At 44.3% G+C, this 18,839-nt stretch overlaps 1 protein-coding gene across 3 annotated transcripts in view; it reads left to right on the forward strand.

Moving 5' to 3' along the window:
- PITPNC1 (phosphatidylinositol transfer protein cytoplasmic 1) overlaps nt 1-18,277 on the forward strand; it is a 135,142-nt gene extending 116,865 nt beyond the window's left edge. For 2 of the 3 annotated variants that reach the window (XM_081181531.1, XM_081181530.1), the window contains 2 exons: nt 8,033-8,096; nt 17,356-18,277. In XM_081181531.1, coding sequence (XP_081037657.1) covers nt 8,033-8,096; nt 17,356-17,615 — 324 coding nt within the window. In that variant the 3' untranslated portion in view covers nt 17,616-18,277. Of the gene's footprint in view, nt 1-8,032; nt 8,097-11,917; nt 12,037-17,355 lie in introns of all 3 variants that reach the window. The other variant, XM_081181532.1, reaches the window with a different exon arrangement.
- Nucleotides 18,278-18,839: the final 562 nt, after the last annotated feature.

Consider the following 18,839-nt stretch of genomic DNA (forward strand, 5'->3'; position numbering starts at 1 on the left):
TAGATTCTTGTGGTCCGTGCAAACCTGCACCGTGTGCTTGGCGCCGATCAGAAAGTGCCTCCACGCCTTGAACGCTGCATGAATGGCCAGCAACTCCCTGTCCCATATGGTGTAGTTCTGCTCGGACTTGCTGAGCTTCCTGGAGTAAAACGCTCCCGGCCGCCACACGCCCTGCGGGTCCTTCTGCAGCAGGACCGCCCCCACTGCTCTGTCCGAAGCGTCTGTCTCCACCCTCATCGGCCTGCTGGGGTTGACATGAAGCAACTGCTCTTCCGACGCGAAGAGACGCTTGAGGGCCTGAAAGGACTGCTCCGCCTGCTCAGTCCAGATGAACTTCTTCTTCTTGGAGCTAAGGGTGTCAGTGATGGCCGCCGTCTGCATCGCGAAGCCCTTGATAAACTTGCGATAGAAGTTCGCAAAGCCGACAAACCGTTGGACCTCCTTCCGGTTGCGTGGGCTCTTCCAATCCAACACTGCTCGAACCTTGGCGCTGTCCATGGCGAGCCCCTTGTCAGACAGCTTGTAGCCCAGAAAATCCACCTCCGGCACGTCAAATTGGCACTTCTCCAGCTTGGCGTAGAGCCTGTGTTGCTTTAGCCTGCCCAGCACTTCCTTGACGTGCTTGTCATGTTCTTGCTGCGACTCCGAAAAGATCAGGATGTCATCCAAGAAACAGACGCACGTCTTGTAGAGAAGTCCCGCCAACACGTGATGCATAAATGCTTGAAAAACGTGAGCGCCATTTTGCAGTCCAAAAGGCATAACTCTGTATTCGTAGGTACCCAGTGGCGTGAACATGGCTGTCTTCCACTCATCACCTTCCCGCATGCGAATGAGGTTGTACGCCCCCCGCAGGTCCAACTTGGTGAACACCTTTCCCTTCCGTACCTTCGCCAGGAGGTCGTCGATGCGGGGCATGGGGAAGTCCGACGGCTTGGTCACACTGTTCAAAATCCTGTAATCCACTACGAGTCTTTTTTGGGGCGTGTCTCGCTTCTTAACAAAGAATACAGGACTGCCCCCCGCTGCCTTAGACTCCCGGATGAAACCGCGCTCCAAATTATGATCGATGAAGTCTTTGAGTTCCTGCAGTTCGTCCTCAGACATGGAATACAGCTTCCCTTTAGGCAGCGCCGCCCCCGGCAGCAGGTCAATTTTGCAGTCATATGGTCTGTGAGGGGGTAGCCTGTCCGCCTCCTTCTCGCAGAAAACTTCCAGAAATTCTGCGTACTTGTGGGGAATCGCTTGCAGCGTGCCTAGCAGCAGCTGTGACTCCTCTTCCTCTCCTTCCTGCCTGGGTACGATGCAGTGTTCAGCACAAAAGGAAGAGCCGAAGACCAGCTGCCTCTGGAACCAAGCCATCGTTGGGCTGTGCTTGTCCAGCCAACTCATGCCCAATACAATGGGCGTGTCAGACAGTTGAGTGACGTTGAAGCTGATGACTTCCCTGTGATTCCCAAGTCGCATCACCATTGGTGGCGTCTGCTTCACCACTTGCCCCCCGAGCAGCTCCCTGCCATCCACCGTGACAACCTGCAGGGGCAGTGTGGCCGGCAGCAACTGCACAGCGTGCCTGTCGACAAATTCCTGCCCTACAAAGTCCGCGTTGCTGCCGGAGTCGATGGTGATTGGCACGTCCATGGTGATTCCATTGGGCAGCTGGAGAGATGCTGTGAGCCTCACTACTGGTTTGGGCGGGAGGGGGTTCACTGGCTGTAAAATTTCTGGGGACTGCGTCACTAACACGTCTGGCTGGGCCCCAGTGCCTCTTCCTCCAGCCAGACATCGTCGTTTCCCTGCTGTGGTCCTCCCTGCTGCGTTGCTGCAGTCACCATTGCTGAGGCTGCAGTAAGCTTGTGGGGCCTCTGGGGACACTCTTTCGCCATATGCCCTGGCTGCTCACAGACGTAACACTTCCTGGTCCCTCTAGGAGGCTTCGCCTTCACTGCTGCCGGTGCCAGGGCTCTGGTTGCTGACTGAGCCCTTGCACCTCCAACCTCCATAGGTTCGGCTCCTCCTCCTGGCGGAAGCGTGGATTGCGCCCGCGCTGCTTCTCTGGGAAAGAAGGAGGGGCCCCCGGCTGGTTCGCGCCCTCCACGTCCTTCGTCCTTGCTCCACGGACGTCCTTCCAGCCTCACCCCCACAGCCAGTGCCCTCTGAACGACCTCCTGGGTGGTTCGGGGCCTCTCCCCCCTCGCTATCTCATCTTTAATCGAGTTGTGCAGTCCCTCCCAAAAGAGGTCTCTTACAGGAGCCGAATCTCTGTCCCATTCCAGGGCGCTGACCAAGGCGAAAAAGCGGGCATGATACTGTCTGACGCTGGCCCTCCCTTGTCTCAGCCCATGCACCTCCTTCCGTGCAAGATCAATGTCAATACTTGATAAGAAACACCCATCCATCGCTTTAATAAAGGCATCCGCATTCTGGAGCGCCGGATCGTTATCTCTCCATAAATTGCGCAACCATGCTTTCGCCTCCCCATGCAGATGGGACATGATGAACCCCACTCTCTCCTGTTCATCTCTAAAGTCTTTATGCAACAGTTGCAGTGCGCACAGTACGTCGGCTCTAAAGTTGGGATACTGTTGCAGGTTCCCATCGAAGTGAGAGAGCAGCCCGCCTGTCCGTCTCGCCAACCCAATTCCCTCCTGCCGGGGTGTTTGCTTTGCCAGTACGTCTAACCTGACCTGGAGATCCCTGCAGGCGGCAGCTGCCTCGTCCTCTCTCTTCCTGGATGCGAGAACCTCGGCGTTCAGTTGTGCCACTGCTTTTCTGAGGTCCTCTATCTGCTGCTCAGCCGTCATGTCTCCTGCCGTTCGTGAGCTCGCTAGTGGGCGCCTGTTTCTCTCCCCTCCTCGAGGCTGCAGATGCCCACAATGTAGGGACGGAGCCTACTGTCAGAGCTGCTTCAAGATCCTAGCTCACAGAGGATCACGCTAGCCAGCGGTCATTAAGTAAAAGTCTTTATTGAATTACAGTTTCCATTCTCACGCTGCTGTCTGCAACTCTACGTCTACTAGCTAGATCGGCGAGGCTCCGTCTGAGTCTCCGCCCCGTGCGCACCAACTTAATATCCTAGCCTTGCTCCACCTTTTCCTCCTGACTGTCCTCCTCTGGGTCCCTCTACCCCCCGGGGCTTCTTCCTTCCGGGATTCTTCTGACGCTGACCCGGACCCTTCTGCCTCCTTGCGCCGGGCTTTAGGACCTGGTTCCCTTTCGGGGCTGCTCACTGCGCCGCCTTCCTCTGCATTTGAACTTGGCGCGCGCGCCCAACCTTCCACTTTCCTCTTAACCGTTTCTTCGCTCCCCGATGGAGGTGTGGCCACTCCTGACTCCTGCCCTCCCTCCTGTGGTGAGCTGCCAGCGCTTCCCCCCTGGCTCCTTTCCTCTTCCCTGCTTCCTGGCGGTGACGCTGGTCCCGATTTCCAGCTGCTCCCCCCTGAGTCTCCTCTGGCTCTATCTTCCTGGGGTGCCTCCCTAGACTCCCCCCTTGCCCTGGCCACTGGTGCTCCTTTCTGTGAATCCTCTGATTCACTGGAAAGACTGGGAGATCTCGGGTCGTCGTCATCACTCATCCTTTCCTCTGTCTCCTCCCCTTCGCTCTCTGTTTCCTCCCTTGCCCGTGCCTCTGCACCTAAACCCCTGACACCCACCCTGAGTTCCTCGGGGAAAGCAGGATACAAATGCAGTTGCTATTCCCCCCCCCCCATGTTAATATTGTGAAGCATGAATATAAATAATTCTCAGGCTTCTTTTTATCCACTGCGATCGGGAGCTCTAGTTCCTAGCATCTGGATTCCTATGTAATAATATTCAGACTGCATGTGCCGGGAGTGCAGACAGGCAGAAAGTCCCTGCCAAGCCAGACGCTGTATGCTCTGCAGTTCCACAGCTGAGATGGGCATAGTGAGCACAATGCGAGTGGGAAGTCAGTCCCAGTCCAGCCCAGTTGCCAGTGGCATCAGCATGCTCTGATGCGGGGCATGCAGCTAGGAACTGCTCATTCAACATCTGGGGTGGCAGCCCCAACACCGCATAGTCACCACTGACAGCTGCATGCTCAGCAGGGATGCAGCTGATAGTGTTTCAGTCAGCTTACAAGGGAAAGGCAAGCGGCAGATAGATGGGCTACTGGATTGTAATGGTTCAACTTACAAAGGCAGCCTAACACATGCAACAGGCGCTGTTTCAGAGAAACCTACCTTGGAGGGCCCGGGTTTCAGATTCCTACTTTGTACCTACATTTGCTTCCAGGACCACATTTCTCCCTGTCTCTGGTGCCACTGTGCATCAGTCCTGTCTGCTCTTCCCAAGAACTATCAACCAGCCTGTCGAAGAAGCTTACGCATCAAGAATGTAACTACCCTACATTCTTCTTTTTGTGTCTGAGAGAAACAAACCCTTGAACTTTGTATATACTTGCTCATGCGAGGCTACTTGTAACTTATGTACTCAAAATTCTGCACATTTTTGTTTATCTTCGGTTCAAGGTCTAAAACAGGCAAAGAAGAACAAAGTAGGAAAGGAACCATTGCAGATTATAAATGGGATGTGGAATCTGTAAGAGTAATATTAGAAAGTGAATGTTCCTCATTTTCATTGAATGCATACTTCCTCTTTGGATGCTTGGCATCCTAGGGCATGCTCAAAGTGTCCAGATAATAAATTGACAGTTGTAATGAATAGTTCTTCCTCATTTAAAAGACCTTGGAATTTGCTCCCGTCAGCTTTGAACTTATCCTGTATTCCTTATAAAGTCTCTGACCTGCTTTTTGAAGAGGGTGTTCTGCAGTGAGTTGTGGCTAGACTAGAAGTTTTACACTTCCCCACAACAATAAATAAATAAAAGCAGAAATAACGCTAAAGAAATTGGCACATTCCAGGTCACCATGCGCATTAGCAGAGCATGCATAAGTCCGCCCCATTCCTCCCTCTTCCAGGTCGAAAAATGGCTCATGCATGCAGTCCTGTGTGCTTTGAACACACACACAATGGTCATTCCCTGTATGTAGTTTTTATTTTTAAGCAGAAATATGTATTGTTTGAAAAAAGGAGAACCTTTAGCACAGTGCTGCATGTAGCCAACTGATTTGGCTAAAAGCTTATCTTTCCCATGGAGATTTGATCCAAGCATACTGGGCGATGGTGGGAGATGCTGACTATTTCAGACTTCAGGATGTTCCTGGAATTCAAAAAGACAGAAAGTTGTGCATGTTGTAGGTTTATGAGTCATGTAGCAAGAAATGGCATCGTGCCATATCCTCAATTCCATTCTACTTTCATGCAAGGTCAGGAATAATCTCCCCACCCCCAACCTAGCAGCACAGAGTTGATCTTCACTTTCAAATTGCACATGATATGCAAGCTTTGCATGTTGTATCTCCCTTAGGTTATAATCAACGAGAGCTACCAAAGTAGGCTGGCACAGCTCATTGGGGAAAGTTCTAGCTGCAAGCCACATCTTTAGCAATCCTTTACAAATTCAAGATCCCAAATCCCATCCATGCTCAGAAAAAGGGTCAGTTATTGGGCTTAGAATCAAGGTAGTGAGTTGTCTTCCAAACTTTAGTAGAAGTAGCAATATCTCCTCTGTGAAGTGGGTTAGGTAGAGAAATACTGACAGGCCCAAGGTCTGTGAGCTTTATGGCTGGGTAGAAATTTGATCCTGAATTCCCCCTGAATTAAACCTTTCTAACCCAGGTTTAGCCAACATGGTGGCCTCCAGATTTTATTGGACTCCAACTTCCAGAATCCTTAGCCAGCATTACCAATGGTCAGTGATGATGGGAATGTAATCTGACACCGTCTGGAAGGCACCACATTCTAACCACTGAACCACACTGGGTTGATTTCTGCCTCAAGCTTTATATCCTTGATGCTAGTCTGTAATCTTTTTGCCCTTCAGGCCCAGAATTCAGAACTGAGTCTGAATGTTTTTCAGTGTCCTCACTACTCTCTGCATGGATCAAAACTGCAGAATACAACATAGAAATAGGTGAAGAAGTTATACATTTCAGTGTCCTTTATTTTGTAAATTTGTTGTAGTATTTAAAACAGTTTGTGTGAAACTTAAATAAAATAAGTAGATAGTGTATCAGGAGTTTAACTGCAGAGTCTCTCCTATCTGTGCATGACAAAAGGGGAAAATAACTCCCCAATAGGTATTCTCTCTGTGCTGTTTCTCCTTTGTACTTGCTTGGTGGGATCATTTTGCTACAGATAGAAAAGTTTAGTAAATCATCTCTTTATGGTGCACACTGTAATTCTGTTTCCCTAAGGTACAAGTTGTTCTACTTTTCTTTCCCCTGGGAAATGCTTGGGATAGGATATATTTTTTGAAGGGCACTGGCCTTTCATATATGGAATGGACATAATCGGTTTTAAAATGAAAGCCATGTGCATATCATTAGCCCAGCTGCTGAAAATCTGGGTATTTGTTGCACCTCTTCCTACTTGTGTCATCACAAATCTGTCTGACTGGTGTTTCTGCTGCCTGGCACAGTTTTTGTTGCACTGTTTGTATGTGCACCAAATGGGCATTACAGAATTGTTGTTTAGTCGTTTAGTCGTGTCCGACTCTTCGTGACCCCATGTACCAGAGCACGCCAGGCACTCCTGTCTTCCACTGCCTCCCGCAGTTTGGTCAAAGTCATGCTGGTAGCTTCGAGAACACTGTCCAACCATCTCGTCCTCTGTCTTCCCCTTCTCCTTGTGCCCTCCATCTTTCCCAACATCAGGGTCTTTTCCAGGGAGTCTTCTCTTCTCATGAGGTGGCCAAAGTCTTGGAGCCTCAGCTTCAGGATCTGTCCTTCCAGTGAGCACTCAGGGCTGATTTCCTTAAGAATGGAGAGATTTGATCTTCTTGCAGTCCATGGGACTCTCAAGAGTCTCCTCCAACACCATAATTCAAAAGCATCAATTCTTCGGCGATCAGCCTTCTTTATGGTCCAGCTCTCACTTTCATACATCACTACTGGGAAAACCATAGCTTTAACGATACGGACCTTTGTTGGCAAGGTGGTATTACAAAATTAGCAGTGACTTTTCTGCTTATATTTGGGAAACAGGGAAACCATATTTTTTTTATGTGTCATTATGTTTAGATTGGCATGGAGGCTCCATTTGGATGGTGTTAGATCTATTTTATGCATTAAGTTATCAATTTATAACATCACTTCCCATAAAATATATTGAAGTGATTTTACAGTAAAATAATTATTTTTAGCATAATATTGTTTTGATATGTGGAAATGTTTGCATATATGGGTGGTGACCATTTTACATGGGGGTTCCGCTCCCGGCCACCATTCTGCCCTCTTCCAGGTCCAAAAGGACCCGTGTGTCAGTGGCTGTGCGCCAGTTGGACACACACTAGGTGGTCATTGCCTATATGTAATCCCCTTTAATTGTTTTGATTGTTAACTTCATTCCAAGATAGATAAAGACTGGGATAACAGATTCTCATTTTAAAAGGCTTGTTGAAAAAGGAAGGTCTTCAGTAGGCATCAGTAAGGCAAAGGAGAGGAGACTATCTGATGTGTAATGGGAGGGAGTTTCAAAAGGTAGGCGCTGCCACGCTGAAAGGCAAATTCCTATATTGTACAGAACAGATCTAACAAGATGATATATGCAGGTGTTCCTCTCCTGCAGAGCACAGTGATCAATGGGTGTACAAGGGGTGGTCGGTTCTTTTACTTAGCCTGGTCCCAAACTGTATTCACCAGAAACAGTAACTTGAATTTAGTTCGGGAGGTCATCAAACCCAGTGCAGTTCTTTCAGCAGCAGCATAACATGTTGGGGGGGGTACCTGCGGCCCTCCAGATGTTGTTGGACTCCAACTCACATCAGCTCCGCCATCAATGTCAATGTTCAGGGGTGAAGTGGGTAGCAGGCCAGCAATATCTAGAGAGCCAAATGTTCCCCACCTCCAATCTAGTGCATACCTCTGGTATGATGCAATTCCTGTTTGTTTGTTTGTTTGTTTGTTTGTTTTTTGTCAGAGATGTCTTTAACCCTTGTTCTGATTTTCAGGTGGTCAGAGATATATTGCTGATTGGCCACCGACAGGCTTTTACATGGGTGGATGAGTGGTATGGTAAGTCATGTTTTCAAAAACAAACTCACATGGGCAAACGGATTATCTAAGGCCTTATTAACTGCATGCAATGCTTTTTTTCTGCTCTGGTAGTCTTGTTAAGGCAGCCATCACAAAGGACAGATTTTGCATTTCTTTCGGTGCAATCTTATACACGTCTAGTGAGATGTAAATTTCACTGAGTTCAGTGGGGCTTATTCCCAGGTAGATGTGTATGGGATTGCAGCCTTATACAGAGCTCACACAGAATGTATCCTTCATAGCCAATGTGTTTAAGGGACCAGGGCATGCTCTTTAAAATTTAAAGAGTGTGGTTCTAATCCAGCCACTTTTTGTTACTTGGAATGTATACAGAATTGACAGTTGTGGTTACAATTTTGCAGCAATGTGTGTTCCGTATTATTTAAAAGTATTCATACATAAGGAAATAGAGATACGTTGGCATTATGTGAATAGGCTTAAAAGTTACTTAAGTCCATTAATTTTAAGGAATCTACCCCAAATGCAACTAATATTGGATATCACTCATGATATGCATTTGTCACCTGCTAATGTGTATATACATTATGTGTATATTCATTTTGGGTGATAGTCTTGTGTAAAGCTGTCCTAAGACCTTCATTTTCAGGTTTACCCAGTGAAATGCAAGTAAGCCTACAGAGTTTTGGTTAAAAATAAAAAATGGCAAGTAAGCTACAGAAAAATAAGTATACAACTGAATCACCCCCCAACCTACTGCAAATATCTAGAAGGGGCTTGGACGACAATAGAGCTTAACAAGTTCAATCTTCAAAGCACAGTTCACACGTTAATCACCCTAGCAGTCTGTGAAATAAGGATTATTATCTGCATTTTACAGATGGAAAAGTGAACAGGAATGATTAGGTGACTTGATCAAAGGAAAAGTAAGTGTCAGAAGGAGGATTAGTGCTGTCAGCCTTCTTCGGGTAATTAACACAAAGATAGAAAGGTGAAGGGTTATTAGAACTAGTCCAACCCTAGCTGTCCATCCTATGCCTTGAGAACATTTCCTCTATGAAGAAAAAAACAACAAATCAAGTTAATTCTGCAGCTCCCTGTTTCTAAACAATTATTTTAAACCATGTTGTCCCACCGTTCCATCTGAGCTATGTAAAACTTTTTCCCAACGTAAGCAATTTCAGGTATTTCAGCTTGCTTCATTTTCCATATGTCACTATGTTATTAATACAATAATAATGTTTTCATTATGAATATAATGCTAATGTTTTCAGAAAGGAAAACAGAATTATTCTACAGGTTTAGGTGAAGCATTCATTGGTACAGTTCTACAAGTTAGCATCTGCACAGGCATTCAATGTGAGAGTAACACTGCGAGAAGGAACTGCTATGCAGGATCAATTCTTAGGAAAATGGGTTGAGGAATGGTGCAGTTAACCTGAATTCAGGCACTCTCTTGGCCCTGCACCTAATATTAGATTGGCACTGTAAGGGGATTTTGTCAACCCTTTCTCACAGCTTTGTGCACATCTGACAGATTTTTAGGCACGTGGGACAGTGTTGTAGTCATCACCCACAGTAGATAAACTCAGTTTCTAAGTTTTTATAGTGCTTCATGCAGATGAAACCAGACCCCCAGAAAAAATCCCAGAGCCACTGCGATAGATGTGGCTTGCCTGTCTGCATCTATTGAATAACGCTCAGGAAGGTCTAGAACAGCTTTCATGGACGAAAACATAACTTTAATTCACGAATAAGTTCTTATCCACAGAAGCACTGTGATATGTAGTGCAAAGCCACCCACTTCCTGCAGCAACATCATGCCACTTTATGTCCATTTTATTGCACAGTCACTCTCAAAGCATGCCCCCAAACATTTATTTTTCATAGGTTTCCCTTCTCTTCATAAACTTTGTACAGCATGCTGCTGAAGCAGAATAGGATGCTAGTGGCATCCTGGCATAAGGGGAACGTTGCCCCTCCAAAATAAAATAAAATATACACATCCTTTTCGAACCAGGAGCACAGCAGTGAGTGAATAGCCTTCTGTTGTATTCATTTTGTATTTTTATGTTGTGTGATCTTCAGATGAAGGGCAGTATACAAATTTTAATAATAATAACTTCTCCAGCAAACCTGTGCCCAAACTGTTGGTGCAGGATAATGGCAAATTATTCTAAATAATTGGCATGTTTTAAATGCTTGGGGCTTTTTAAAATTTTGCTGCAGAAGTAAAATAAAGGAAAGCTTCCTTTCAAGTAATGATTAATTGGTCACCATAGCTCAATATTTCTTATATGTTTAAAGCTAGATATTTATAAGGTGTATATCAGTCGATGGTATCAAGCATTCAGTGGGCCAATGCATTGGGATTTTGCTTATTCTAAAAATGTGGATTTTGTTGTTGCACTGCCCTCTAAACCTCAATCCTAAACTTGTTCATTTGGAAGTATTTTCATTATTTCAATGGTTTTTACTTCCAGATAAATAAGCTTAGGGTTTCATCTTAATATGCAATTAACATTGCTATAAGACAACAGTATTTCATTATTAACTGAAGTGCTGCTAATGAAGAGCATGTACTTTGCCCGGCTAAAGTGCTTTTGATCGTGCCATTTTCATTGCTTATAAGCTTCTTTGATCAATGCTTTAATGCTCCTTCATTCTAAGTACACTAATATTAAAATATGATAATCCATGACTCATGCCAGTGGTGATACAACGTATTGTTAGGACTACATTCTACACTGTAGATCTCTGATTAATTGGCACTACATCAGCAATGGTTTCTTATACCCATTTTTTTTATTTTAAAAAAAATAGAAACACCAAAATGAATTTTGTCACCTGAAGTAGGCCACTGAAATGAACAAAGCTAATCAGGAGTATTTGTATGAAAGGACTGTGAGTTCAGTTCATTTCTGGTACTGAAATCCAATTCCAGGGCTCAGAGTGTGCTCACAATCACCCCCTTCAAAAAATCTAACTGTGAGTCCTTCGCTGCTGGGTGTCATTGGCAGATATTTTGTTGGGGGGGGGGGTATCTAATAAAATTACAAAGTAGATCCAACAAGGCTGAAGTCTGCCTACCCCTATAGTATAATGTAAAATCTGTGAAGGTAGCCACTTCACAGTGGAGCTCCTGCAAAACTTTGAAATGCCTGAAGTATACACACGTCCTAGTGGATCCGGTTTGCGTATCACTTTCTTGGGTAGCTCTACAAAGCAAATGTTTATTTGGATTTACCTTTCAAAGTGTTTGAATCCTTTCACTATTCATAGGTACTTTCTGCAGTCCTTCACTACACTGTGTAGGGTTGGCTATGATTAGGCACTATACAAATTGTCGAAATCCAAAAACACATAATCTCTCAAAGCTGAGCTGTGTAGTGTTAAAACAATGAAGCTACTTTTTTTTTTTTTGTAAATCGTGTGTCATTATACATAATGTAGAGTTTTCCTGGCATGTCTCTGACAAGGTAAGTAAACTCTCGTGCTATTCCTTAATCCTTCCTCTTTTTTCCAGGAAATCTTCTAAATTTATTTTAGAAGATGTTTGCCTCTAGCAAAGCCTGCACCCCACACCTTCCTGCCAACCTCACTTGACAGAAACATCCCAGCTTCCAAGCACCCCCATTCTGCCATTATCCCTTAACTCAACCTTCTTATACCTTCCTTGGCTGGTTTAACTTAACAATCTTTATTATGAATCCTCATAAAGCTAGCCGGCTTCTGCTTTTTGGCTTTTGCTAGAAAGATAATTCTCCCTAGAATCTTCCCTTTCATTCAAGCCTGGATTGAATTAATAGAGAAAACAACCCAACATCTTGAACTTTTTTCAGATATGACTATGGAGGATGTTCGAGAATATGAGAAAAATATGCATGAAAAAACCAACATTAAAGTTTGCGATCAACATTCATCTCCTGTGGGTGAAATAGAGAGCCATGCCAAAGGAAGTGTATGTAGCCTCTTTAAAAATATTGCCCACCCTCTGCTAGAGCAAAAAAGAAAGAACACAAGTGGTCAGATTTTGTATGACAATGATTTCTGTGGAAGCAGAATTCATCAGTGCAAAGGCTCACCTTGATTTCCTTCTTTGCGCCATTTTCCCAGTGGAGAATTAGAAGGGTCAGCATAAGGCTCAGATAAAATCTGAGTGGTGAGCCTGCTGTAAAAATATCCTCAGCACATTTGCCCACCCCCAAATGTACAACCTTATCTTAAAAATCGAGTTCTGAGACAGCTATGCACAGCCCTGGCTGTTTAACTGCCTATGATGCCACAAGACCACTTCTCGCTCCCTCTTCGAAGCATCTTTCCCCCCATGTTTTCAAAAAATGGACTGTTGCATGTGTGTGTTTTAATGTAGGCAACAAACCAATGTTCACCTGAACAAATACTGCACTCTTTTGAAAAGGCGCACATGGCCGTGAACTGACTCAGCGTTTGCTTTGTTTGTTACATCTGTCCCTGGTATTGTGAACACAGTGTGAAGCCAGGCTTACAGTCTGGGGAGATCTGTGTTGCAACTCCTGTTTTGGGGTATGCCTGTTTTAACTTCAGATGTCGATATCTACTTCCAGTGGAAAATGAAATTGTCAGGTTAGAGTCAATTGGGCGCAGCAGGTGGCAGATTTACATCCAAGTTCCCTGTGCCAATAATTGGAGCTGTGCTTTCCACCAAAGTTGGTGGTCTGTTAGATCAGAACCAGGCAACGCAGAGCCAGCACTTTCCTCCAGAACAGACTGGCTATGTTTTTGTGCGCAAGGATGGTCTCCATCCACTGAAATTATTGGGGAAGTTTGGGCACGAGAGATCTCCTGAGCGGAGTGCTGAGCTTCGGTTTGATTGATTCAAAGCCACGTGAATGCTCATGAATCAAACAGCAAATGGAAGAGAGCAGAGCTGGGGCAATTATCTCGAGTGAGTAAAATACTTTCTTTGAGAAACAGGCAAACGAATGCCTACTCCCATCAGTGACCCAATTGACAGTGTGAATTATAGCACGGTGTAGCTGCTCAGCACCGCTCTCAACTGTTACGATCTTCAGTTCCCACTCTGCTGCCTTTTGCGGATCGTGTGTTTGGGTGTCAGTTTCGCCATTAATATCAAGTGATTCTAGCAGCCTCATAATATTGATACCAGTGCAATCTGCACTCTCCTAGTCTTTTACCAATATCTTTCCCATAGAAGTGATGAGTAGCTAAAGTTAATTAGAAGGTTGTCTAGCCTGCTGATAGGCCTTGAGGCATTTGACTATAAACAGGTCTTTTCAAAAGAGCTTTTGCTTGGGAACAGTGGTACGTATAATTAATTGGGGGGGGGGGTTGTACCCTGTTTCAGCTTCTCTTCGGGCTTGTCCACACTGGAGTTTATTGTGTGCTTGCATTCCCATTTAAATTTCCATAATCTACATGCCATTACCCTCAAACAACACCAGTCTCAATGCTTTTCTCCTGTAAAAGTGTGCGCTGAGAATTTAGAATTGCTTTTGTTTCTTTTCCAGCATGCTAATAACTAACATGTCTAGCATGCTCCTGGACAGAGGAGTGTAGCTTTGTTTATTCCTTTTGATCCCTCAGATTTGCACTAAATAAAGGTATGTGCTGAGCATTTACAATTGCCTTTGTGCTTATGCACATTTCCTGGGTGGGGGGAATTAAAAAGAGAGAGGTGTGCATGCAGCTATCTGTGCCCTGGTACTTAATTGACATAATATAATCAATAGAATAAAATTAGAAGGTGAGGGCAAACACAAAAGGGAGTGATTACTGGTATGAATAAAAAGAATGAATTGCTCCTCATATTCAAATTCAGATATGTGTGGATATGGCCTAGTCTTGTCTAATTTTAGTGGATTGACCGCTGCACAATGCTCAAATGTGGGCAAGCTCTGAGTTTCCTTCATGTGAGTCCCATTTCATTGAAGAAAAGCTGAAACTGAAACCAAGCTGGGTTTTGCATTGAATAAACAAACCCTTTGCTAGTATTCAAAACAGCAACCTGGATTTGAGGCATGCAAATCTCAGATGACCTTTTGCTGAACCCATCTTGAATTTTGTATCGGTAGAGGGGAAATAACCAGAAAGAATTGTGCTTTGGAATTTTCTAGGAGGGAAAACTTTATTTACAGTGAAGTAATTCTGCCCTCTGGTGGAACTGTGCAGCAGTGCCTAACTGATATTTGATTAATTTGTGAATGAAAACCCAAAGCCTTTCACTGTGAAAAGAAGGACATGTTCCATGGCCTGGTTGCACGTGCTTTGCATCAGCCATTTTTTTCAGCAGCGTAATTCCTTCAGGTTTGAACTCACCAGCTGGATTCTTAACAGGTTCATCACTGGAATGAAAACAAGACTGGAATGTTTTCTCAAACACAGATTCTTCTAACTTAGGGTGTTTCCAGACAAGGGTTTATTGTGGAATTGGTGCTGCTCATGTGCATGTTTGGGTTTTCCCCAGTGCCCTTATGACATCATCAAAATTCCAGCTCATACTTTTTTCCCTTTTCCTTTTTTATATTTAATCTGGCTTCCACTTTAGTGTGGAATATCCAACAAGTAAATATATATGCAGTGGTACCTCAGGTTACATACGCTTCAGGTTACAGACTCCGTTAACCCAGAAATAGCGCTTCAGGTTAAGAACTTTGCTTCAGGACGAGAACAGAAATTGTGTTCCAGCAGCGTGGCGGCACCGGGAAGCCCCATTAGCTAAAGTGGTGCTTCAGGTTAAGAACAGTTTCAGGTTAAGAACGGACCTCTGGAACGAATTAAGTACTTAACCCGAGGTACCACTGTATGCAAATACTGCTGGTGTAGAAGCTCATTAGTACATTTGGTCTGGTGGTTGGTTTGTCATAGGTGTGGTGATGTTTCAGTGGATACCGTTTAGCACTGCACTTCTCCTTCCTAGCCTAGCCATTTTGTTTATAAAGGTAAAGGACCCCTGACAGTTAAGTCCAGTTGCAGACGACTATGGGGTTGCAGCGCTCGTCTCGCGTTACAGGCTGAGAGAGCTGGTGTTTGTCCACAGACAGTTTTTCCAGGTCATGTGGCTAGCATGACTAAAGAAGAAGAAGAAGAGTTTGGATTTGATATCCTGCTTTATCACTACCCTAAAGAGTCTCAAAGCGGCTAACAAACTCCTTCCCCTTCCTCCACCACAGCAAAGCAGAGCAGTTCACGGAAATGCCATTTACCTTCCCGCTGGAGCGATACCTATTTATCTACTTGCACTTGTGTGCTTTCGAACTGCTAGGTTGGCAGGAGCTGGGACTGAGCAACGGGAGCTCACCCCACTGTGGGGATTCAAACTGCCGACCTTCTGATCGGCAAGCCCAAGAGGCTCAGTGGTTTAGACCGCAGTGCCACCCGCGTCCCTAGCCATTTTATTTACAGCATCCCAAATGATATGAGCCTGTGTGTTAAAAAATAAACATAACCAAATAGAAATGGATACACCTCCTTCCTTGGAGGTTTTTAAGCAGAGGTTGGAGGGTCACCTGTCATCAATTCTTTAGCTGAGATTCCTGCGTTGCCGGGGTTTGGACTAGATGACTCTTGGGGTCCTTCCAACTCTACAAGTCTATGATTCTACACACATAACTCTCCATGTTGTCCATTGTGAAACATGCTAACTAAAGCTGGTAACATTTGCTCTTGTGCTGTTCCTGGGATTTTAATTTCCTGGATGTCCATGGGCAGATATGCTGGTGAATGGGGCAGTGAAAACCTCCAGACAGTGTTCCATCAAAATCTGTCCGCTGGTGCGGATTGCAAGTGGTAGAATAGCAAGGAATAGTCACTAATAAAAAAAGGGAACTTGTGAAAACTCATTTGCCAATTGCGCACATGGGAAAATCAAACCTGAACAATCCACTGGCAGTATATCGCCCCTCTCTGGAAGCACCCTTAAAGCAGGTCTCAAATGAATCATCTGTTGTCACTGAGATTATTTACCATGTAACTGGCTAGACCAGATGGACTTCCAAGTTTCCTTTGAACTCTGTATTCCCTTGGTTTGAGTGTTTTTTAACAATCCATTAAGGAACAAACTTAAACAGAGATGGAAGAGGATTCTCATTGTTTCATTGATAATAATCTCAGCTTCTTTTTGGTGGTCGTGATCTAATTAATTTTTTGTATGAATATGCTGTGTACAGGGCAATGTATAGAGAGACACTTTCATGCCCTTTAGAAAAGGAAGGTAACAACAACAACAACAACAACAACAACAACAACAACGTTACCTAAGCCTAGTGCTTATGAGATAGTTGAGATACTGAAAATGGGCCCAAGCTGGTGGGGACTCACCTGATAAACTACTTCAGTGTGAAGATTAACATGATCTGCTAAAATTGTTCTCCTTGGAATCTATGGCATTTTGTGGAGGCCAGTTTTATATGATTTTTTTTTTAATCTCGTGAGCTTCCACCTCCAGTTTGAAGTGGTACAATCCGTATACAGCTGGAGCAAGAAATGAAGTGATTTATATTCTCCTTTTAAAACCACCAGCTTTCCAACTGACTTTAATGAAGTCTGCACCTATTAAGTAAAAAATAATTGATAAAATATTGTGTTCTATGTATCGTAAATGACATGTTCTTTGGAAATAATCTAATAGATACAGTGTGTCACGCAAATAAAAATGGTTCAGTGACAAAGCTTAGCTGATAATATAGAAAATTAGAGTTGTCTGACCATCTGATCTTAAACAGCTACACCAGAGTTGAAGATAGCATGCTATTCAGTGTAGTGTATCTATGATGTTCACATGATCAGTTGTTTTTATAAAGTAACCATCAAGGCCTATCTTGAGCCTCTATTTGCAAAAATAACATTTTAACATCAGTTCACTAGAGGGAAATAGCTATTAAAGAAGCAATGGTTTGCTTGCGCTGGGCTAGAATTCGAAGCCTGCTGCATCTTCCATTTATATGTGAATTCTGCCCATGTTGGAGCAAGGACAGACAAGAATATAAACAATGGAATTGCCCAAAATTCATAGAAACATACGTCTAAATTTTGGTATCAATGTGAGAAATTACTTTTCAGTGTTGGCAGCTCCAAGAATGATACCTGTGCCTGAAATGTGCCTCCTGAAATTTCAGTGGCCAGTTGTGAAATTCCCTGGCAATAGCTTCCCTTCCCTTTCAAGTTCTAATGCACTGGAATAACAATGGTCATGCAGACTAGCATCTTTAAAAAGCCTGGAACAAACATGTGCAGTGGTTCTAACATTAATTTGTCTTTCTTCCTTTTCTTCTCATTGAAGACATGACTATGGATGAAGTTCGGGAATTTGAACGAGCAACTCAGGAAGCCACCAACAAGAAAATTGGGATCTTCCCTCCTGCAATATCGATCTCTAATGTCTCCCTCCCTTCTTCAATCCGCAGTGCTCCTTCTAGTGCTCCGTCTACACCTCTCTCTACAGAGGCGCCTGAATTTCTATCAGTTCCCAAAGACCGGCAACGGAAAAAATCTGCCCCAGAAACTCTCACCCTCCCAGATCCAGACAAAAAAGCTCTCTAAACCCAGCATGTTTTCATGACAAGCCATGACTGAAAGAATAGCATTTGCAAAGCTCATGGTAGTTGTTTTGTGTAAACAAAATTTACTGATCTGGAAGTATGACCTTTCCCCCCTCCCCATCAGGCTTGTCCCTTAAACTAGTTAGCTAAGTGCATGCGAGAACATAGTTCATATGCTCCGATTCCTAGACTGCAGCTCTAAGCCATATGACAGATGTTGCTATCAACACAAAACGAAACAAGCTTGCAAAAGCAAAAGTCAGTCTCTACATAACAACCGTAGTAAACAAAAGATATTCTCATATATAGCATAACAGTATTTATGACTGGAGATGTTATAGGGATTTAATAAAGGTGGCAAGGACATCTTGAGAGAATGAGGGACTATTGAGGGACAGTTTCAAGTGACATTTCTCATTTCAAGCCATTATATCTCAATTTCTAAAATCCTTTTTACTCTCAGGCCAAGTGCACCTTAAAGTAAACCTTTGAACTGCTATTCACTGAGAAACACTTGAATACCAACAGTAATTATTCAGATGCTTGTTTTACTGAATACAACTCAGGATTTGGAGCGCAGCTAATGCACACTTTAAGCTCTTCAAAACTAAAGAACCAGTGAGCTGGTTGTAATTCATTATACTTATTTTTAGACCCTTGGAACTATCTGTATCTTGCACAAAATTTGTGACTCCTTTATATGGTGTGCTGTTGTATAGCTGTTCTGTGTTGGTATTTGGGAGTGTCGTTGCAGAGAGCAAGATGGGAACACAAGCAATTGAATAGTTCAGTGATTTATTTCAAGCCCTCAGAATTCCTATGAAACCAGAGAAAACACCCGATGTAAAATCCTTTTAAAAATGAAAGATAACAGTCAGTTTTCTGCTACACTGTGAGCAGGTGTTAAGCTATTCTAGGCTATAAAGCTTCCCATTCTGCCAATGACCGACAAGAGTGGTCAATAACTGATGTGCTTTTGAACTGCTAGGTTGGCAGGAGCAGGGACCGAGCAACGGGAGCTCACCCCATTGCGGGGATTCGAACCGCCGACCTTCTGATCAGCAAGTCCTAGGCTTTGTGGTTTAACCCACAGCGCCACCCACGTCCACAAACACAGGTAGACCACACCTATTCTACTCAATGTGAGAAGTTTGGGAATAGTGTGGCAGGATGAGTACATGCAGGGGCAGAGCTAGTGCATGTGCCCCCCCAGTATACATGTTGA

The sequence above is a fragment of the Podarcis bocagei genome (genome assembly GCF_964188305.1).
Source record: "Podarcis bocagei genome assembly, chromosome: 2".
NCBI classification, from domain to species: domain Eukaryota; kingdom Metazoa; phylum Chordata; class Lepidosauria; order Squamata; family Lacertidae; genus Podarcis; species Podarcis bocagei.